Source organism: Neopelma chrysocephalum, unplaced genomic scaffold, assembly GCF_003984885.1.
Source record: "Neopelma chrysocephalum unplaced genomic scaffold, ASM398488v2 Primary Assembly neopelma1_26, whole genome shotgun sequence".
Taxonomy (NCBI): Eukaryota; Metazoa; Chordata; class Aves; order Passeriformes; family Pipridae; genus Neopelma; species Neopelma chrysocephalum.
In genome coordinates this window covers 15,585,998-15,609,555 of record NW_020897695.1, presented here as the reverse complement: position 1 = coordinate 15,609,555, position 23,558 = coordinate 15,585,998, and the positions used below count along the sequence as shown (strand labels likewise).

The following is a 23,558-nucleotide window of genomic DNA, read 5'->3' as shown; positions in this document are numbered from 1 at the left end:
ATGTGCAAAGTACAAAGAATTATGCAAGAGCTCTTTGTCTTGATTTATAACATGTAATTTATTCATGACTGAAAATATGTAGTGCTTGTCTTTTGACATGCCTGTTTTGTTCTATCTGGTGGTTTTAGCTGATTTAATTGCACTACCCTAACATTTGGATTTTTGCAATTTTGACCACCATAGCATCCTTTCATGACGGGAACAGATTTCTGGTGGTGACTTACGTAGAACTCTGTTGTGCTTTACATTAGATTACACAGTAGGTCAATGAATTAAGGGAATACAGTAGTCAAATAATATTTTTTTTTTAATCTTTCATAGGGCAAATTTGCGCAGATTGCACATACAATGTCTTTGATATTAAGAAGGTTGGTTTTATATTGGTGAGGTCAAACTTGATCCTGAAAGTCTGTTGCTTAACATGTTACATAAATTTTATTATTGGAAGGTAACATTTGTAGTCTAATAATATGTATTGCAAAAATGTCACAAAAACAACAACAAAAATATCAAAACTTAAGCTGGTAGAAATGGTCAAATATTTGCCTCAACACAAAGCTGAGAAGAGCTAAAAATATGTTAGTTAAAGGAAAAACTACCATCATTGTATGAAAATATCGTTTGTAAGTCTTCATGAAAACAGTATCCAGTAGAAATATACTGAAGTTCTTTATATGTGGTGGGGATGTGATTTAAATGACTTGCACTGAAAGTATCTTAAGTTACTTCCTGCATGTTCTTTCAAAGATACAGCAGTTGCTGAGCTTTTGATACTTCTCACTTGCGTTAGACAGGTGAGTTATTTATTTATTTATTCATTCAGTGATCCTTCAGATACATTTTCATTCTATCATAGAGTTCTGTTGAAAATTAAAAAAATAGGCTCCAATTTCATATTTAAAGAGTTATCAAGAGAAAACCAAATCTGTTAGTTCTTACTTTCATTGAATACATAAAGGTTGAAAATTCCTGAGTCAGTCTTGTATCTCGTTAAATGGGATTGTGGAAGTTGTGTGCACCATCATCATCTCTTTGAATATAGTGTTGTTAAATAAAAGGACAAAATTATTTCTTCATTAAGAGTTTTAGCTGACTACCTCTGCAGAAATGTTGTTGTGTTTTTTTAATGTAGCATTTTTTCTTATTTGTAATTCTTGTGTAAACGAACAGATTGCATGTCAAGACAGAAATAAATTTGTATGTTAATGGCCTAGGAATGCAGGAAAATAAATTATTTCTGTGCTTCGACATATTCACATGGAAGATACTGTTATTAGGAATAATATAAGGAACGAGCAGTACTTATTCCATTAGCAGTTACGAACAGTACACCATTACTGTGATTAGGCATCTCGGTGTGAGGGCATGTTCTTACAACTGAAATCTATACATCCCTCAGAGATTGCCAACAGTAGGACAGTGAAGCCATTCAGGACAGAGAAGAAAGCTTTACACAGCTAGGACTGCATGAGAATGCTAGGTTCTCTGAAATAATTACTGCACTGGGATTTAGCCAGAATAGCTGTCATCTTGTGAAACATGCCACATGATTTTTAACTTTTTTTTTAATTTTGGGTTTACATCTTGTCCAAAATCATGAGTATTTTTTTCCACAGTATCCTATTATGTTGGTTAACAAATTGCTGATTCTTTTGGTATGTTAACGTGTACAGCATAAGAGCGTAAGCGGTTAATACTGCTCAGATGCTGAAGCTGAAAGATGCATAGTTATTACTCAGCCTAGTGGAAAAAATAAAAAATTATCTGAAAAAATTGACGTAACAAATCTTCCATTTGTATTTCTTACTCTTCGCTTTTTATAGAGAGAAAAGTGCCGTAGATTTTGTACTAAATAGATGCAACAAATATGCCTGAAGAACTGTGTTCTGTATATTTAATAAATTATGTTGTAGATGGGAGTGTTTGCATACTTCTGAATTATTCACTATAGCATTTTAGATAATTTAGCTTTGTATCTCATTCCATACCCACTCTCAATAAATTAATATTTCAACCACAAACATTCATCATGTTAAGAAAAAGATGATTTTAGGGGGAGGGAGAAAGGAGGAAGGAAACAAAGTGTCTGACATTTCTTTTGAATTTGAAGAATAATTGAAGATAATGTATTGTCTCTCACATACCAGAACTGTCTTGTGGATCCCCAGCTATTATCAGCTCCAGTTATTTGACTTAACAGAGCTGAAGATCAAGCCCTAGTTATCCTGGGATTCAGAAACTTTTAAAATAAACAGCTAAAAATGGCTAGGTTTATAGGTTTGACTTGGAGAAAAAGTAAGAAGTGATGGAGAGATCACTTTTCTGGTTGCACATAGAACTAGTAGTAATCATAAGAGACAAAATAAGTTATCCATACTAAACGCGATGAGATTTCTCATGCTCTCATTGTATTTTGTTTCTATAAAATTTGAGATGTAGAATGGGAAATTTGAGATGTAGAAGGAAAGCACTATTCAAGCAACAGTAGGTCAGCCTTTTTTTAGAAACATTAAAAAATATCCTGCTTTTATTTAAACATTGTAAATACCAGTGAAATGAGTACTAGTATTTTAATTGCTGAAGTAAGATAGATGGGTACCCCTCTGCTTGCCAGGTATTTATCCGAGTGCACCCTACCTGTGCTATAACATGGGAGCCAAGAGTGTATGTTCAGCCCTATGCTGAAGTTCTGCTTACAAAAGGCATTGTAAAACTGGTGCTGTAGGATTCTCTGTTGACTGGTGCTTCATGTGGTTCCCAGCAGCTTTCCCAAGGAAATGTGCCTCATGACACAGCTAAGTAGCAAGTGGTGTTGCCCAGAACACGTACTTTATGGCCAAAATGAAGGTCGTTTCAAATGCATAAAAGGACTGGCTTAGATATTCACGGTGGGTTGGGGGATAGACGCATGGATATACAGGTGGACATTTGTGTGTCTGCCAAACTCAACCTCTCTTAAAATGCACTTTTTGGAAGGTTTGAAAATTGTAGAAAGGAAAGTTTTCTCCTCCCAGAAGCTGAAGTCTGTTGGGCTTGTGATGTTTTTGAAGCAGTTTTGTACTGATTTTAAGTGTTCTGACTGATAAACGCATCAATGTGGAAGATGAAAGCTTAAGTTGGGGAAATAGCCATGAAGTGCTTTTGTCCATCATTCGGATAAAAGTGGAAAAAACAGCAACCAAACAAAAACCCAGCTTGGAAAAAAAGGAATTTTGGGAAAATACAACTCAGTAAGCCATTGTCTTCCCGCCCTAGACTACTGCCACCCTTCTGCAATACCTACTCCGTAGATATTTCCATATAAAATCTAAGATTCTAGACATCCTCTTGAAAATAATGAGCCTATGATTCTTTTGCTTGTACACTGGTTCTCCTAAGCTGGAAATGTACATTGAATAGGTTGTGCATGCCATCTTCAGCCGTCTTTGTCTACTTTTAAAGTTGCAACAGGCATCTTAATGTATAATTTTTGCTTTCTACTGTTTCTAATCTTTTATGTGGCGATGAATTATTGACTAGCTAAAACCAACCTATGATACATCTAAAGATAAAATAGGCAAGAAAGTGAAATCTCACATTTCTACCTCTTTATGGCCTGACAGACTCAACAGAAGAAAAAGTAGTAAAACCCATGCTTTTGTCAGTGAGGTGGGTGGATCAGACTCTGAGCACACTGTGGAAACAGACTAATGGCAGAAATCTGTGCTGATCTCTACCAGTTTTCTGGTAGTAAATGCACTTTTAAAGTCTCTGTCAGCTGGGTCTTGCAGAATAGAAATGCCACTGCAAAGCAGTTAGGGAAATCTTTTTGTGTCAGAGTGATGGGTGGAGCAGGAGACATTGCATAGGTGATCTTGATAAAAGACCATAGTAGAAGAGAGTCATTTTTTGATGGAGACATAATCTTCTTTGTATTTTCGAGCAGCTTCTCTGTTGAAGCCAGGCAAATGTTTATGTCTAAACCATGAACTGCATAAAACTTGCTCAAATAAACATTTAACTCCATCCAATCAAAAGATCATCTAGGTTAATGAATATTTTGAGCAAATGTATTTTTTTCATATAGTATGTGAAACTGAACATTTTAAATATTTGAAATATGTAGGTGCATGTGGAAGCTAACGAGTTCTGGTTATATTTGGCATGTTCATTCATTAATTCTGTAGTTGAAATTTATAGATTCAGAACGTAACAAAAAAAGGTACCTGAATTCCACAAGGTGAATCTATTTAATTTCATAAAGTTTTCTCTGGGGCCCTTTGTCTTCAAGAGTCCACAAAATCCAGTAGACTTAATAAAGCTATTTCGTCTGGTAGGTTTTTTCTCCATTTTGAGGTTTATTTGAAATAGTTCCATAGCAGTTATATAAATAGGTGTCTGTTTGCTCAAATATCTGCATTTTCATGTACTTTTAATCTGTAGTACCACCAAGGAGTCTATCTGCCATGAAAGACTTGGAGATCTGCACTTCTGAAGCATTCAACCTTTAGGAAATTCCATTCCGTAGCTATGGAAGTGAATAACTGACATGATAACCTCATAGGCTTTAAAGTTCTTTTAGGGCATGGACTATTTCTTTGTTAAGAGCTTTCTGTTGCTGGACTTTTTTGACAGAGCATGCTAACATGGTGCCGGGGAGCTGATGGCTTATGTAAAGATCCTAACTGAGTGATCTTGCCATCTTTTTACAGAATCACGTAAACCCAGCGATGGATTTCACGCAGACCCCTCCAGGAATGCTGGCCCTTGACAACATGCTGTACTTTGCTAAACATCACCAGGATGCTTACATACGGGTAAGGTTTCTTATTGTTGAGATTTTTCTGGTTGCCTGTTCACAGTGACCATGTACTGTTTACAGTTGACTTTGTAGAGGAGGTTCAAAATCCTGGTATTATTAACAACAAACTCTAGGAAGGTGAACCACATGACACTAAAACATGACATAAGTCTGTAAAAGCTTTGGGAGAAAGCTGTACATCTAGTCTGTCGTTGCTAGTCAAATGTTATAGATACTACTTTTTGCAAATACTACTTTTTGCTTAGGCCTGCAAAGAGAAGGGAAATGAACTTGTGCCTTTGTCAGATGCATAATGGATGGTGATAAGCTTCGAAATTAGTAATTGTATAGTATTCTCTGACCTGCTCGAAGTCTACGAAAAACTGTCAGGGTTTTTTGTGAAAAGAAGGCTTTGATGAGTGAATGCCTGGATGGGTGAATGAGTTGGCAGTGTCCTCAGAGTTAAGATGTTTCCACTAAAACTGCTGCTGTAGGTGAGGTCATGCTTAGAGTAAAATACCTACAAAGTATCACGAGTCACTTGCATAACCCATTCCTGGCCCCTGCCCACTCCACTTCCTACATTTGTTATTTCAAAGGTAGGTAGAGCAAGTTATGTTGCATCCTTACAAGAAGAGGCATACAGATGAATAATACCTGCCTCTGAAGAGAACAACCTTTCCTGAATTTTATTGAAATCAAGTATTTGCCAAGCATAAACCTGGCAAGCACATATGAGAGTAGAGGATAGTCCAGAAAGTCAGTGACTGGAGATCATAGGGATGGTTTCACTTCCCAAGAAAAAGTGCACACGCAGACCTGCTTAAAGAAATTTGTGTATAGCAAGGAGACAGTAAACAGGCCAATCATTTCCGCTAAAAGTTAAAAATCAGCTTTTAATATGCATTATCATCTGCTTTTTGTTCAAAGCAGATTGGTGTCAAAGTTCTAATAGGTTTTTAAAGGGCCTGCCAATATCCATGGACATAGGATTGTAGGATTTGCTCTTTAAATAGATCTTTTTCCTCAGTCTGAATCTAGCAATAACTCCTAAAAAAGACACTGTAATAGAATGCAATACAACAGTATTTATCAATCCCCATAAGCCCCTGAGGGGCTATTTCACATTCTGGACAAAGAGCATGTTTTCTGGATAAACTATGCTGAATAGTGTTTTTGTTTATAAAAAAGAATTGATTACTGTTTCTCAATAAAATTTGGTAAGATCTGGACTGCGCTACTTCATAGGCTTCTTTTGAAAATTCCAAGTTTAGAGAATATACTTAGTAGAGGTAGCCAGTGCTTCCAAATGAGACAGTCATGTTTTAAAGAGTGTGAAAAAATTTAAAGAGGACAGAAATTCTATTGAAATACAGCGTTCTCTGTCAACTCCCAGTATTTTCTTATTTCTCATTTTCATGTTGTAAATGCTGTCTTAAAAACTGGATTCAGTGAAGCATGTAATTAGCCACTCCTTAGAAAGGACTTTATTGCTGACTCAGCTCTGTTTCTATAACGCAGTACTTTAGGTGCTGAATTACTGGGACTTTTTGTTGTTTTGAGATGCCTGTTTTTATTCTTGCATGGTTCCTGTTATGAGAGTGCCTGAGTACCTTTTGTATTTCCCATCTAAGGGACATGTTTACTTCTAACATTACCTTTCCTTCATGGCCTCTGGCTCCCAAATCTCCCACAACATCAGTTTGCTCTACTTCTACAGCCTGTTGACTTTACTTATTTTTTTAGATATATTTCTGTTCCTGTGTCCTAACAAATTTCTCCTCTGATCAAGCTAAAATTTCCTCAAGAAATTGTTAGCTATAAGTACTACTTGCATACTGAGAAACTTGTTTGACACAAGCTCTTCTCTTTTCTTCATTGTTGATACTAGGAAATATTTTGGTTCCTAGGAGGACAGATTAATTTCAACTTGACCCTTTGCAATACAGTTGACTCCTGTGCCATAGGTTAATTCCTAAGCCCTCAAATGAGATAATGTCTCTTCTATGCAGTAATTAGAAATTGAGTCTGAAACCCAGAGTTGGTTTGAAATGAACTTGGAATATATAAAGTTTTCCCTGACAGAATGTGATGTATTAAGTAGAGACACTATCAGAAAGTCATATTGAGTGTATTGGCAGTGCTGCATTTTAATGGGCAGCACAATTCCCTGCAGTCTGACCTGCCACTTTCTTAGGATGCCCCAGCTGCATGACCCTTCTTATATTAATGAAAAGCAGAAGTTAGAAGAGAATACAGTCAATAAGTAATCTCTTCCCTTTTCATTCCTTTTTCTGCCTCCTGTAAATGATTCTGCTTAAGAGTAATTTGTGTAATAAATGGATTAGTTAGGTGGGAAGAATGTCTGAAACTGAAGTACCCTTTTGGGGACTGACAAAGGGGTTTCAAAGACCAGTAGAAGAGTAATGTACTTTAGTAAACTAAAGTAAGAAGAGTAAATATAATTGCAGTTTGTTGAAGAATATGGGTGTGAAGGCAGTGGAGCAGATGGGTGACTCTGCATCTTGAAAGCAAAAGGCCTTTCAGGGTGAAAATATGGGTGTCACATAGTGAAGGAGGAAACAAAAATAATCACGATTTTTTCTCCTGTTTTATTCTTTTTTACCTACTTACCCACAATCCACTACTCTCATTCACCTTTTTCCTGTTGCATACTTATTCCTGAAATTGCAGTAATATGTTTTCTTTACATGCTGTCTTCCTTCAGATAAACAGAATGTTTATGTAGACTTTGAGTTAACGGATGTTGAATCTCGGTTTTGTTTGCTATTCAATATGACTGGAGCCTCCAGCAGAAAAGTTGTTTAGCGAACAGGAAAAAACAAACATGTTTTCTTTGACTGCATGGTGTCGTTAGCTATCATTTGGATTTTTAAAAAAGCTTCCTATTGAATTAGTTTCCTGTTATCTTTTCTTTCTCTTTTTAAATTAATTGTCTGGTGCTATCAGTGACTGATATACATTGGCTTTTTTCATGTTCCACTTAAATAATCAGTCGCTATCGTCAGAGGCTTGACTTTTAGAAGGTCATGACATAGTATTTGGAATGCATTGATGGAAGTATTATTGAATTACTGAAAGAAATTTTAAAATTTTCCACAGGAAATAATTGGCAGCTTCCCAAGCTCCATAATTATAGGACAGTCAGTGTGTATAATTAAAATTAACAGTGAAGAAAATGATTGGAATAAAGCTTTGTGACAGATAATTTTTTTTTGTTCCTTTGTAGCAGATAAGTCATGTGTCCCCCCAGTTTCAATTTGCTTCCAAAACTACTTCAGCTTTACGTTTTGCTAATTTTAAAAACAAAATTATAAGTTAACTTTAAGACAGACTTTAGTCAGTACAGATATCTTGAAATTTTTCTTACTGGTAACTTGTAGCAATGTGCTTTTGGAACTCTTCTGAGTGTAAAGAGTATCTGAGGAAAAACCTTTCCATGGAAATACTATTATGCCACCATTGCTGTTACTATTTTCGTTTGTCAGTGCTTTGTCTTTGATTTGCTCAAGAATTTGTGGTGCAAGATTGTTCAGATCCATTTTGTTTTCAAGATAGAAAGAGGAGAGAGGTATAAATATATGAAACCAAAATATTTTGTATGCATACATGCTTGTTGGTGTGTATTCATTTCCCTTTATTTTTTGAACACATGCACTTCAGTGATTGCTAATATTGATGTAAAATAATGATGTGTATTTGGGGTGAAGTGTAAACTAAAGGAACCAAACTGAACACTTCTTTCATTTGTAACCCAAAAAGTAAAAATTGGTAGTTGTTGTCCTGTGTTTAAATGTGCCATGTTTGTGCCTGGGATTGCCTCTCTAGAAACAGTAGCTTTGCAATTTTGGTAGGTTGACTCCTGTATCTGCGGTTAGTGTTCATTCAGGCATTTGTGACAGCAGGCAGCAAAAGCAAAGCTACCGCTCTAGATGGGAGTGTACTGCCATTCATCTTTGCTAACTTAACAGTGTTTCCAGGCAGAAAGAGCAGATGCCATTGGGTAAACTGGTTTTAAGGCAACTACACCTTAGCTTCTAATGTACTGCCCTTGAAATATTCCCTTATTTTACGTTTTCCTCACAGGCATCTAACTATAGTGATAGCTTCTGGTATATCTGGAAGGGAGTGTAGGATTTTGCTTGGAGATTATTGAATTTCACAGTAAGTCAGATGATTCACAAAGAAGTCCTTTATGATGTTGTCTCTGGTGGGATCCACATTTCTCATTCTAATGAATTTGCACTGACAAGTTGGTGACTTGTCTATATTTTTCTTCTGTGTTTCTGACCAGCTATATTCTAGCAGGACTCACTGCTTCTTTTGGGTGAGATTCCGCCTTCAGAAGTCACATACTGTGTCTTGTCATTTTCTTTAAGCACAAGGGATTGATGCTTCAGGCAGAAAATGCAAATAAAGTTAGCAGCTCTGGGTCTGAGCATTGGCTAGCCACCAATTTTGGATTCTTCCCAGCCAGCTGCCCAAGTTTATGCCCAATTTCTTTGCCATTGGATTAGTGGGCTCTTCATCTGTGTAGGAAAAAATTAAGTGTTCCTTAGAAAAAAATATAATTTTACTGTAGCCTGAAATTCATGTCTCATCTATAGAAGAGAACATTTATCCCTTTTCCCACTGATTTTATCTGTTTAATTCAAATATTTGTTAGATATTACATGTAAAATTTTTGGTATAAAATATTTTTACTAGAGTGGGAAAACAGGGTTTGAAATCTGTGCTGAAAAGTTTGACTTACTAACCTCTTGGTATGTTTTATAATGGATCCAATTCTACTATATTTTTGTGAGTAATGTGTAAGTGGTATGCCTGTAAGTTTTCTGTTCTTATATTTCAAATGAATTTTAAAAGTTAGTAAAATCAAAACAACATTTGGACTCTGGTTACCTTGAGAGTAAGAACTACCTTGATTACCTGAAAATTAGAAGCTGGTTTATGGTCAGTAGTAAAAAATCCCCTTTCCCCTACATTTGCTGAGCTGGTAAATTGGTTAATAACGCAGTTGCAATGCAGACACAATTCTTCCCCTGCAGCTAATTGAGTTGCTACTTTTGGGGAGGTTGAGGAGGGAATTCTTTTGCTTTTGAAGCTTTCAGAAGTCACAGTGGAGGAGCAGGTGCTGTTTGTGAGTGCCGGTGATGCAGGCAGGAAAATTGCTGGCATCCTGCAGAGACCTTTCAGAACTTAAATGGATTGAGTCACAGTCAGACTGTCTGCCGTATACTTTCTAACCCATGCAGTTGTTGTATAGGAGGCTGCCTACACATCCTTCCACCAATTCACAAAGTCTGCTCATGCCTACTCATTCTAGCCTGATCGGATATGAGGAAGGAGTCCAACATAAAATTTCAGTATTTTCTGAAATAAATTTGAGCTTGATTTCTGCCATGCCTCCCCCCCTCCCGAAATTATAGGAAAAGGGATGTAATTTGTTTCTGTTCTGCAGAAGGTAGAGAGAAACGTGAGCTTGCCACAAGAGTCTTTCTGGTGAGTCTCATGAAGGAATGCAGTTTTCCACATGAGACCTAATTGCCTAAGCCCAGTGGTTCCCAGCCTAATAATGTGTTCTTGTCTCCTCTTTTCTCTACCAGGCTTTCCATTCTCTATTCTTGCCTTCCACTCAGATATCTAAGTGTTTTTCTGCCTGCCTTTTTTTTCTTTCCAAACATCACGTAATTTCTGTGCTTTACATGACAACCCTGAGGGCCGCCATCACTGATGGCAGAATTGAGAGGGTCCCTAGTAAAGAGGCAAAATCCTGGAGCGGCTGGTTGCCGCATAAACGCAGACTTAAGTTAGTACTGAGTGAGAAAGAGAACTGTGAGGGAGTCATGGCACTCTGCACAGCCCTGTGTAGTATATGCAGTAGGATATGTATGATAATCTTACAGTCCTGGATGTGTTCAGATCACTTCTTGCGATTCATAGCACACCTAAACTTTCCCACGTATATGGAAGCTGTTGTCTAAATGAGGTCGTGATCCAAAGGATATGTATTTGCTATATTCTGCAAATACTGCAGTTTCCTGCCTTCCCCCTCTGTCACAGGTGAGCAAGGAGAGAATTGCAGGAAAAGCATTGCCCTCTTACATTTGTGTGGGACATTAGGAGGGAGAAGGAATACCTGGCCATTAGTTTTCAAACTGGACCAGATCAACACCAAATCACTGTCACATACTTGTGCCTGTGGAAAGTGAAGAGCACATCCTGGTGCTGCCTCTGAAGATAACATGGCAACTGGGCCTTCTCATCTTGGGTCTTACTGCTATGCTTTACAATTATTTGGTTGATTCTGTGTGGAGTGGCAAGGAAAGGAGGAAAATACATATTCAAACGACTGCATATTTATTTTTGATGGAAAATAAAAAAAAAAACAAAAGTCATGTTTCATGCTAAGGTGTTTGTATGAGAAACAAAAAGTATTGCTAGATGGACATCTGTGGAACTGTCCAAATTTAGCTTGTGATAGTTTGACATTAGATTTATTTTAAAACCACATCATAATTTTCCAGAAGAGAACCAACTTTTGGAAATTTTAAGCAGTCTCTGTTAGAAGTGTTTTATGGCTGCAGAGTCAAACACTGGCTATAATGTTACCATGATAGTTTGAATTCACCTTCTTACCTGTATGTTCTTACATAATAACATAATCAGATGCTTTTCTTGTCCCTCCTGCCCTGTGTGACAGTTTCACTGTCTCCTGGCTGCTTTGCCATAGTGGACTCCATGTTGTCTGATAGCAGTTCTCCTCGGGAGCAGCAGGTTAAAAGGCACTTCCTCATGTGATGAGCTGATTAGCCCCCAGGTGCTTATTTGTAGTTGCGCAGACCAAGCATGTATCAGACAGTATCTGATCCTTAACGTGGTCCTGTAACTAGATGACCCTCAGGTAAGGCATGACTTAGCATCTGTGTTTCTCATGTCAGTGCCCCCTTTCTTCTTTTTCAGTGTCTGTAGTAGGTCTCAGATCTTCGTTCAAATCTTGGTTTAAGTTGCAATTCTAGTGCCTTCCAGAGGAAGGCAGAAATAGCTGATGGTTTATTTTGTTTTGCCATGAGAAATTTCTATAATGACTCCGGAATGTGAAGGAAGACTGAGATAAGGGAGAGAGGAAGCATGGGAAATGGAAAATACAGGGTCAGTGAGGACAATGCAGAATGAAGGATGTTGGAAGAAGACTGATGCTGAAGCTGAAGCAAATGACAAGCTACCTTAGGAAGAAAACAAAATTGCTGACAAGGATGAATGGAAACTGAGTCAGACTGCAGTAGAGTCTCTTAGCCTTCTCAGAAAGCATATCCTAAGGACTTGCTTCTTAGAGTTACTTAAAGCATCTAAATGAAAAGGGAATGGTGAAGCCTACTGTATATGATAAGGAGGCTTAGGAAAAGGAAAAGCAGTGTCAAGAAAAAGAAGAGCATCTCTGCAATTTCTGGGTATTAAAATGCTGCTTGACCTTTCATTTTGGGTCTGAGTTTTTTATGATCTTTACTAACTAGTTCTCTGAACCTCTTGATATTAACCTACAGCAGACTGCTAGAAAACTTGTTCTCTATTAAAATAGGATCATTTTAGATAGTACTACAAAATTGGTCTCTGGAAATGCTTCCTTTTAATAGTGCAGCAACACTCATTGAATTGTCTGCTCGGGGATTTATTAGAAGTATTGATGCAACTATAGTGAATATTGCCTTTCAGTTCTGTATTTACTTCCTAATCATAATGAATCTCTATTCCATTGCCAAGCTCTGATTTTGATTCAGGAATCTGAGAATTACATCTGAGTTGCTGTGGGCAGTATATTTTGAGCCAATTTCATCTTTAATGTGAAGGATTAAGGGACTGGCTAAGTCGATATTTCTTCCCAGTCAAGGAGAAGTATTTCTGTCTGGTGGTTTTAGCCTCCTGGATTTTGATGAGGAAGCTTTTGAATATACCTGTCTTGAAAAGTTTGCCTTTTGACAGTCATTAACTCTTAGATGCAGATATAAGCTTCATTACTGAAGCTGATGCAGATTTTTAAGCTCATGGTAGTCAAGTGTGGAAAATCCTTAGTTTAGTCCACTGCCTCCCTGAGGGTCTATTTTGTGCTTCTGAGTTAGCGATGGACTCAATGAATAATTTAATGGAAAATCATAAAGGAACATAAAGTTAGAAAATCTTTTGATTTGGGGGTTGGTGTCTTGTTTGGGGTGTTTTTTACTCCTGGAGAATTTGCATTGTTCCTCTGTGATCTTGGTGTGATACTTAAATTTATTTTATTTTAAATTTTAAAATAACTTAAAATCTATTTATTTACTTATTTCACATATTTATATTTAAGATATTTGTTTATTTAAATTAAATTACATTTAAAATAGTTCTTTAGATTTATTTTATGGCCATGCCTTTGGTAGATATCTTGTTGAACCTCATAGAGTTGTCCCCATCCCATCGATCCAATCTGTCAAGATCCTGCTGTAGAGCCTTCCTACCCTCCAGCAGATCAACACTCCTGCCCAACGTGCTGTCGTCTGTGAATTTATTGAGGGGGCACTTGATCCTCTCATCCAAATCATTGGTAAAGATGTCAAACAGGACCAGCCACAATACTGAGCCCTGGGGAACATCACTTGTGACTGGCTGCCAGATGGATTAAGTTTCATACATATATGTAGTTATATGTTGGTAACTTAATAAAAACTGCACAGATCTGTATTCTACTACAGATACTGTCAAATTCCCATGCCTTAACAGACTACAGAGTTTCACATGTAGAAATGTCAAGAAAATGTATAACACTGTGTCGTGGTTTGACTCAGACTTTTCCTGACTGCCCTCTCTCAGTAATTTTCTTTTCTTTTTGTTTTATTTTTATTGAAGTTCTCTGGGTCCAGAGAAGGGCAATGAAGATGGTGAAGGGTCTAGAGCACAAACCCGATGAGGAATAGCTGAGGGAGCAGGAGTTGTTTAGCCTGGAGAAATAGAGGCTCAGGGGAGACCTTATTGTTCTCTACAACTCCTGAAAGGAGGTCATGGTGAGATGGGAGTCAGCCTCATCTCCTGGGTAACCAACAATTGGTCAAGGGAAAATAGTCTCATGTTGTGCCAGGGAAGATTGGAATTGGGAGATTGAAACAGGCTGCCCTGGGAAGTGGTTGAGTCACCATCCCTGATGGTATTTAAAGGGCATGTAGATGAGGCACTTAGGGACATGGTTCAGTGGTGGACTCAGCAGTGCTGGGTAAATGGTTGGACTTGATGATCTTAAAGGTCTTTTCCAGCCCAAATGATTCTTTAATTCTGTGGTGTCAAAACTTCTCCTGCATTGTCCATGGTCTCTGCCTTTAAATGTTTGTTTTTCCCAAGCAAAATTTAACCACTGTACCTGCTCATTCTGAAATGTCTGGTGGATCTGCAACTCATTGTGGATTTGTGGTGGGGAGGAGGAGGAAGATAATAGGGTGCAGCACTTCATGAGCATTAATGATAGACCTCCGTTTGAATGAAGGTTGTGTGGGCTTGCAACTTCCTCACTACCTTCCTTCCCATGGTAAAATAACTTCTGTGATAGAAATGTGAATCAAGCCAGGAGTATGCTTTATAGACATAGAAAAGTATTCTCAGTCTTGAGCTGTGTGTTAAATTTCTTTCCCTGAGATTGTTTTCACTAGTTTATGAAGTAAACATGTCCATTCACTGCTTATTTCTCCTCTGCAACCACAGTGATAAAGGAAATAACATTAAAATCATGCCCTTATCAGCTGTATTTATAGCATTTTACTTTGGAACAGGATATGAGTCGTGAAGTCACGAAAAGAGTATTACAAATATAATAATGAATGTTGTAAATCTGTTGCCAAGACTAGGAATTATTTCTCTTTGGGTATTTATAAGAACCTCTTTTTTTTCTTTCCCTTTTTACTCTTGCTATTTCATACAGAAGATCCATATCTGTCAAATTTGCCTACAGATATTTAAATGCAGTAAAGGGCGTTCTTCCTTTCTTGAAGAAATGTAACATGGCAGCGCTGCCTTATTTTGTACAGCAAATGCTAAAAAAATTGCTGCTTGCAGAGTGTATGTCTGAGGATCATTTCAAGACTGCTTTACATATTGATTACTCAAATTGCCATTTAATTTGCTGTATAGCAATACACAGTGCCTTAACTATTTCTCTGGCATTCTTATTGATTGCTGTAATTCTGCCTTACATTATATGCATAGATGGTGTCACCATTAAATATTTATGTGCTCATGAAATGTTAATATGTTGGGTTAATGTGAAACTCAACAAAGTGCATTTGCCAGAAGCGAGCAGGAATACCGATCCAAGTGCTTCCCTTTCCCTCCCCCTTGCCCTTTCAATTTGCCTCTCCATTGATTTTATTACCAGTGTTTCTCTGCTGTATCTAAATCCGTGTCGAAGCAACACCCTGCTCCAATATGCAGATTTTATGTTTTATTATGTGGGAGATAAAACAGGGTAATAAAAAGAACAAGAGATCTCAGGGGTGTTGAGACACACAGCTTTACATTGTGCTTGTGCTATTCTATCACTGTTCCTGCTTTTGGGTGTAAAAATGCAGCACTATCCTCCATGAAAGAGACTGAAGCAGGATGACTCATCTGGAATACAAAGTCATATTCACATGTTCCTTGAACAGTGGCTGCAGCAACGTAAAACAAAAATAGCAGGGGTTTTTCTTTCATTTGGTACAGCTGTTACCCAGAGATGACATGGAACAATTACATGTAATTTAAACCAAAACTTTTAGGAGGAAAAGTCCTCTTGGCAGACTTTTGAACATGATTCTGATGCTGTCCTGTTGAAAAGGGCCAGTAAAAATTTGTAGTGGTCAAGTATATATCATATCTCTAATAACTTTTTAATCTTTCGTAGGAAGTGTAAGCAATTTAAAAAAACAGCACCAGCACTGGAAAACAAAACCAAGTGATCATGCTTTCTCACAACACAGAGAGCAACCATCCCTGGGAGATGGGCTGGGAGGAGAGTATCAGCTAGAGGCTGCCCTTTGTGCAGTAGGATTGAAGTAGAAGCTTGGTGAAGAGGCTTTAGTATGCTGTATGAAGCACATAACTTTCCTACTTACCTTTGGGTTTTTGTTCTTTTCCCACTTTTAACTGCTTCACAGGGAAGGCTTCTGCACATAAGAGAACATGAAACAGTCAAAACTAATATCTGGGGAGGGAGGGAAAGGTTTTAGTGGCATCTGGCATTGCATTGGTCCACTCCTTTATCTCTCCTCCTGGTTTTGGTTGAAGTTCCAGCCTTGAAGCTTTTGCAAAGCTTTCTTTGCTGTAAATATTGAAAGATTTAAAACAATGAAAACCTCAAACAAAACCACAACCAACAAAAATGTCAAACAAACAAAAATTATGAAGATGGAAGCTAAGGAGACAGGAGGAATGCAAAGCAGATAGCAGTGTCTAAACACCCATTTGTGAAGGAAATTTAGAGAGCCTCTGAGGTTCTCTGTTACTTGGCAAAATCTCTTACCTTTGAAATTCATTTTCTTCTTCTATTCTCATCCCCAGGCTATGCAGCAGCTGTTTAGGATACATTTCTTTCTTTTTATGAAGTGGGAAAGTTTGTTCTGCAAAGACAATTCTTGGTGCAAATCTGTTTTGACCATTTTGGTTTTTTCCTGCCTCTGTATTCTCTTTTTTCAGGCTCACTGCTTCAGTGAAATCTATAGTATTTTTATGACTTGTTTTTATCTGCAGTGAAATCTCTTGTTTAGTTGTGGTGCCAGAGAAAACTTTAGGTCAACTGTATTGGATACAGCAGAAACTAATGCGTATAAAAATGTGCAAGGAGTTATTTTCTCCCATTTATTTTACAGTGTCATTCAACAGAGAATGCAGAGGCTCTCCTTGAGTAGTTTTTACAGCATTCAGGGGCTTGATGTAAGAGTGCTAGTTCCCATGAGCACAAGTTTCTTCCATAGCAGAGAGAAGAATGAGGACATTTTCTTCCTTCATGAGCTTCAGTTTGATTTTTAACACTTGAGCCTTCTTTGGAGACTGAATCCAGCTATGCAAATTCTGTCCCACTTTGGTTTTATAGATCCTTCTAGGTGTGTTCATGTCTATAAATAATTGTATCTAATTTCTTTTAACCAGCAAATTTGAAATGAAACTATTTCTTTTTTTTGTTTTGTTTCTACTTCAGTTTCTCCAAGCCAGGGGTGGTGCAGAACATCAACAGTGCATAGCAATGGCAAAGCTTCCCAGTTGGTCATGGACCAGCACTGCTTATGTGTTGCTGACTGCCTCAGACATAGAATCATAGAATAGCTTGGTTTGGAAGGGGCATTTAAGGTCATCTAGTTCCAACCTTACTGCCTTGGGCAAGGACACCTGTTAGTAGACCAGGTTACTCAGTGCCCCATCCAACCTGGTCTTGAAGACTGCCAGGGGTGGGGCATCCACAGCTTCTCTGGGCAACCTGTGCAAGTGCCTTATTACCCTCGCAGTAAAGAATTTCTTCCTAATATCTGATTGAAACCTATTCTCTTTCAGTTTGAAGCCATAACATAAATGACGTAGGTCATTTAGCTGCAGGGAAGGCTAAGGTTTATGAAAACAGAGCCTCCACACATAGTTTCCTAAATTCAATCTGGTGTATCTTGTAAATGTTGGATGGGGAGGATAGTGTTTCAACTCATGGGTTCTTCAAACTGATTATTTTCTGTTTTGATTCCACCTTCAGATTGTCCTGGAAAACAGCAGTCGAGAAGACAAACATGAGTGCCCGTTTGGCCGAAGTAGCATTGAACTGACAAAGATGCTGTGCGAAATACTGAAAGTAGGAGAGCTACGTAAGTTGACCTGTTTGATCTCTAAGAACCATGGAGTGAGTTGAGTGATACCTGAAGTTTATTTCAATGCAAGAGTTTTCTTCTGATAAGTGTTTCTTAGTATAGTTACATGTTGAACGCTGGCATTCAGAATGACTATGTCTGTCTTCTGTCTCTTAGTACTTTGTGGCATACTAAGGATGAGGGTGGAGTAGGGGAAATGGACACTTGTTCTTTGACTCTTTCCTATATGAAGCAGGGCAGTTGCATCATTTCTGGACAAGTCAGTTCTTTTCCCATCTGTTGATTTGATATAGGAGACTTCATGGTTGTTCCATTCCATAACCTATTCCATAGGTTGGTTTTGTGTGAGTATCGTAGTCATTTTTTGTGGGATTGCTCATCTAAACTGACACGTCCCATTTTCTCTTAGATATCTAAAACTCTATCTAAATGCCAGATGATAGTTGTATCATTTACTCTAACAGTGTGATATGAAATACTGTATTTTAATACAGAGTAATAAGCTGTCTTTGGCTTCAATTACAGTCCCTTGACAAATTATTAGATACTATCAAACAGAAGAACATGTCTGTATCTTCATTAGTCTAGAGTGTTGGTGTTTAACTCTATTGATATGTATAAACTTCAGCTACCCATCAATAATGTTTTGGATCCAGCTGCAATCTGTTTTAGCAAACACTACCATTAGCTTCATTTTCTTGTTGCACAAGCAGGGGGCACAACTGAGATGCCTTGCTTTCCTGAGAGACATGTTCCTTTCGAATTTTTTTCACTAATCTTCTTCTTTTACCATTACACCCGAGTCCATGAAATGTAATGAGAGAAGCGCAGTGTAAAAGGCAGCAAGAAATCCTGTAGGTATCAGTGGTTCTTGTTCCTAGTACCTCTGCAACAAGCATCAAAAGTTCAGTTTTAAAAGTATGATTTGGCTGTTGATACATTCGAAGCTTTTAAATGTGGTGTTTTGAGAGAATTTATTGAGCAAAGGAAAAAGCTGCCTTTGTGCAATGGGCCAGGGTAAAACCTGTGCATTTCTTGCAGCTTCCAAATTGACAGTTCATATTTGACAGATCCAGATAAATGAGATTATGTTTACCACTGAATACCCTCCTAAGTAAACCAGAGTCATTAAGGACCACATTCACTATGTCTATAAATAAAAAGTTTAGCAACTATTTTAGATGTATGGTAATAGTAATGTGTTGTGTAAGGTTCAGACTGTAGCAGACACGACTCCTTAAAATAACCTTACTGCTGCAGTTGAGGTGTCTAATGCCAAATCACGCGTGACAGATCTGTCTGAATTTTTCTGCTGGTAAATGTAGGAGGGACATATCATCTCAACAAAGCTGTAAGCCTATTTGAAATAAGTGCTAAAGATCAATTTTATTTTTACAAATGCACAGAAAAATATCTGAAATCCAAAGTACAGCTTTGTACATAGTGTTTTAATGTATGTCCCATCACTCCATGGGACTTACACTGTACTTTGTTGCTAAGAAAGATGATTGATCTGGAGGTGGTGTATCAGACTCTTCCTTGCTGTGTCGTAAGAAGTCACTCAATAAATAAACCTCTTTTGCCACAGACAGGTTTGTTATCTGTGTGCAGGGGGCTGTATGTAGGTGATTTGCCATGTATGGCAAATCTGTATGTCCTGATACAGTACATACAAATCTGTATGTACTGTATGTCCTGATTGCTTCTAACTTCTGCTGATAGCTCCTTTCATGTTTTAACTTTTTCCTTATCTGTTTTTTAAGAGTGGGGACTGTGACTAAAATAATTGGATTGGTTTTCTGGTTGTTTGTTGGTTTTGTGTGTTTTGTGTGTGTGTGTGGTTTTTGGTTTTTTTGGGGGGTTGGTTTGTTTGTTTGTTTTAGAGTAGCTCTATGGTTTGGAAGTGTGGGGTTAGAAAGAAAACTGAGAAGTTCCCTAAGGAAAGCCCTGGCTTAGGGATGTTAGCTGTTAATGTTCTGAAGCCACTTGTTTTGATATTATTGAGGCTGCAAGTCAATTGCATGCTCAGTGTGCTGGTGTGCAGCAGGCTCCCATGGTGGTCATTCATGGGCGTGTGACGTTGTAAAAGGTTAAGGAGAAGTGCACTGGTGCTTCTGTTGATAGAAACCAGGGGTAGCAAGACTGACTTCTTTAAAGTCATGCTGATCTACACCCACAGAGCGTCTGTCTCTGGATGTGGCAGTAAGATTGCCTCATAGCCCTTATATTCACAGGGAACAGAGCTAAGGTTGCTTCTAACTCATCTTAACAATTCACCTGTTCGCGGGTGTGTTTCCTTTATGGTTTTGTTTATGTGGAACTCTAATTGTAATTTTAAAAGGCTGTAGTGAAACAAACCTTTAAATAATGTGCAGAGAGCAGATTTCTTGAAAATGGCTTCACAGATGCACATCTTTAATGACCTGTGATCAGCAGTATATTTTGTTAAGAAATGCGAACTAGAACTGACATCTCAGGAAAGCATACATTCCAGTTTGTTCTTCACTTGAGATTAAGTGCTGTATTGCTGAATAGGATTGGGCATCTTAAAAATCAGTAGTTACAGTTCAGGGCAAAGATGTTCCTGTTAGTTTGTATGTGGTAGTTTCAAAATATGTAGTTTGCCTGCCCATATTTCTTCAGATACTCAAAACTCACTATCATTGTGTTTCAACATAGAAATTTTTTTCTGAGAGTTTCTGAATTGTATAATTTAAAAGCCATAATAAATGACCTTTTGCTCATGAAATATTCAGCAATAGAAACTTTCTTAAAGTGCAGAGTAGATAAAAGCAGCTAGATTGTCCATTATTTATGAAGAGCACTTTAATGCTGATTATATTCCCCTTGCTACGCTGTATTAAATACCTTTGGGCAACAAGAAGGCATTTTACCATTTCTTTTTGGTCCTTTCAAGCACACATTCATCCCAGCAAGGACTCAAAAGACAGTGTTAAAGGCATGCCAGCTCTTCTACTTTTGTATTTCCCCAGATCCAGGTAGTGGACTTAGTTCTTTGACTTTGGTTCCAAAATGTTCATGACTTGGAAATTCATCTCTTCTTCAGCAAAACATTTAGGTGTATGTTTAGATCTTGTAAGTAAAGAAAGCTCAAATGCAAGCTGTGATTTGAGCATATGGTAACTGCTTTACAGAGGTGGACTTGCAGAGTAGAGGAGCTAAAACTTAAGAGGAAGGTTGGTGTAGTGTTTTAGTAACATGGAAGTTAGAATGAAACACGTCCATAAGACTCCTCAGTTAAACTCTCTGAATCAGGAAAGAGTGGGATATTTAACTACAAATCTTTTCATCTTGTGCTACTGATGCTGTTAAAAAGGCATTGAGCAGAATGTCTTTAATGAGTACTTGCCCAGCCACTCACCTTAGCAAACATTATGGTAATTCTGATTTTATCCAGTAATAATTTCCTTTATTAACAAGAGGACTTTCTTTCTTGTCCTCTGTGTCTTGGAGCTGACATCAAACAGGAACACTGTTAATCAATGGTCAATCCTCCTTGCCCTCTGGGGTAAGGCATTTTGACACTCCTCATACCTGGTACACTGACAAGTTTACAAAGAGGAGAAAAGGTCAGGCCATCCATATGTCCTCCTTAGTAGCTATGAAAGCTAAGGTGACCTCCAGTTTCCCTCTTATTCAAGTTTTAGTAAATGACATGTATGCTTAGGGGAGAAGGAATATCTACATAACAGACTGTCGGCTTTGCTGGGAGATGGTAACATTGCAGATAAATGTAAAACTTAAAAACAAGTTCCAAAATACTTTTGACCTTCTGGAACTGGAGTTAGTAAATTTAATGGGAGATTAAGAGTTCATTAAAATCTAGTATTTGTCATAAGTAAGAATCTGAGCTCACCGTTTTGCATAAGTAGCCCTTATGCTCTCTGATCTGTGCCTACAGTGCCCAGTTCTCTGTACTTCTGCTCAACACATGACACTTCTACCCTCAAAACCACATAAAACTCTTATCCCTGGTGGGAAAAGGTACTTGACCATGTTACCTGTTTAATGCAGAATGGGTACAACTTCCCAGACTTGTTGCATTCTTTCTGTACAGGTTCAACTGAAATTGTTTAGTGTTGATGCTGTGTTGAGGCTTGTATCTGATAGGGGAACGATAAATTAGTGCTGTGTGCACTGAGGAAAAGACAGTGCTACCAACAGAGCAGTAGTCTAAAGATGTTATAAGCCAATATCATTGCATGCCTTAAGTTATTCTGTAGTTAAGGCATGTCAGACTTCAAGTATTTTTCAGTGTACTTTTGAGCAGGACACAGATGTTCAACTGACAATATTCACATTTGATTCTTTTGATGAGGGTGTTCAGGGGCTTTTGCACAAATCTGCACTTAAGCTTTATGACAGATCACAGGGGTATATGCTACATGTCAGATACTTATATATGGATTGTCCTGAACCTTCTATCAGAAAAACATCTTCACTGGTTTTTTGTTTGTTTGTTTTTTGCTTCTCTGTCATGGGGAATTTAATGGCCATGGGATTTGTTAGACTTAAGCTAATTTACAGGATTATTTTTCCTCAAAAGAGGAGATTGAAATGCAAATGTATTATAATGCTGTTTGTGCGTGCTTTTGCTGTAGATTTCTCATTGCAGTTATTGCCCAGGTTGCACAATTGAAGTGATCTAGAAATTCTTACCTTGTTATCCCTTCATCAAATAGAATGTGCTGGGCATTAGGAGGTATACAGTGATATTCATGGTTGTGCCCACTGAGATGAAAGTAATCAAATCTCATGCTTCAAGGAGTAAGCTGATTGCTGCAAGGGTCAGGAAGCACTTTTTCGTCTTTGCACAATTTTTCCTCTGTATTGCACAATCCATAGTATGCAGTGTAGGTTATTTCTGTTGTCCTTTCCCTGGAAGCATATTGGTCACTGCAGGATCAGCATTCCAGACCTGAGGGCTTGCATGGTTTGATTTTCCTTTTGCTACAGCAAACCCAATATTTTTATAATTGAATGTCATATTTTAAAATTTTTTCCCCTTGCTTGAAAGCTAATTGCCTTTTTACGCTCTTCTTCCTTGTCCTTCTCTTAAGTTTAAATAGAATAAAGCCCTAGAAGTAGTAAATAAAAAAAGAGATTATTTTTACTGTTCTGGCATTTCTTCTTGTAATTTCATTTTCTGGAGAGTGAAGCATTTTACAAGTCAAGGAATGTTGGTTAGGAAGTTGAAAAACTTTTCTGACCAAAAAGGTATTTTGTGAAAGGTAGCAATTTTCTGTTTCATTATGAATACAATAAAATAATTAAAAAGACTTCTAACCTCCTTTGTCTTAGCTTTTTACTGCATTCATTCTTACATATCCACTTTTTTTATCCTCTTGCCCAAACCATCACCACACCAGATAGCTGCCATTCACGACAAAAATTAAACCAATCTTAGACAATAATCAATATTTCAAAATCAGTAACAGTGAAGGGGATGGGGCAAATATCCAAAATAATCCATATTTATCTTGAGTTTTAGAGCTTCCTTTGGAAACGTTACTAGCAAAATAGCCATTACTGACTATAGGGATATTAAATATTTGTGGTAGGGGAAAAAACAGTTTTCCCCCTAGAGTTATAAAATGGTAAACCCCCCAGGGGGTGGTTACCTTTGGGGTTGAGCCAATGAGTGCTTCTGCAAAATATAAACATATCACCCAACTGGAAAAGAAGGTGGTAGTAGTTGTTGTTGGAGAGAGTGGCCATGTTGTGAAAGCCACGAGCAGAAGGGGCAGGAGCCCCGCTGGGGAGCTATGGCCCCCCCAGCCCCCAGCTGGGGGGCTACAGGGACTTGGAACAGCGTTAGACTGGGCTAAATATCTGTAGCTAAGAGCTGGGAGTTTTTTTTCCCCTCCCCCTTGAGCAGCAGAAGCAGCGGCAGA

At 37.9% G+C, this 23,558-nt stretch overlaps 1 protein-coding gene across 2 annotated transcripts in view; it reads left to right on the top strand.

Moving 5' to 3' along the window:
- ELMO1 (engulfment and cell motility 1) overlaps positions 1–23,558 on the top strand; it is a 314,601-nt gene that overhangs the window by 143,403 nt on the left and 147,640 nt on the right. For both annotated transcript variants that reach the window (XM_027675681.1, XM_027675682.1), the window contains exons 15-16: positions 4,692–4,796; positions 17,532–17,640. In XM_027675681.1, the coding sequence (XP_027531482.1) occupies positions 4,692–4,796; positions 17,532–17,640 (214 nt within the window). The remainder of the gene's footprint in view (positions 1–4,691; positions 4,797–17,531; positions 17,641–23,558) is intronic.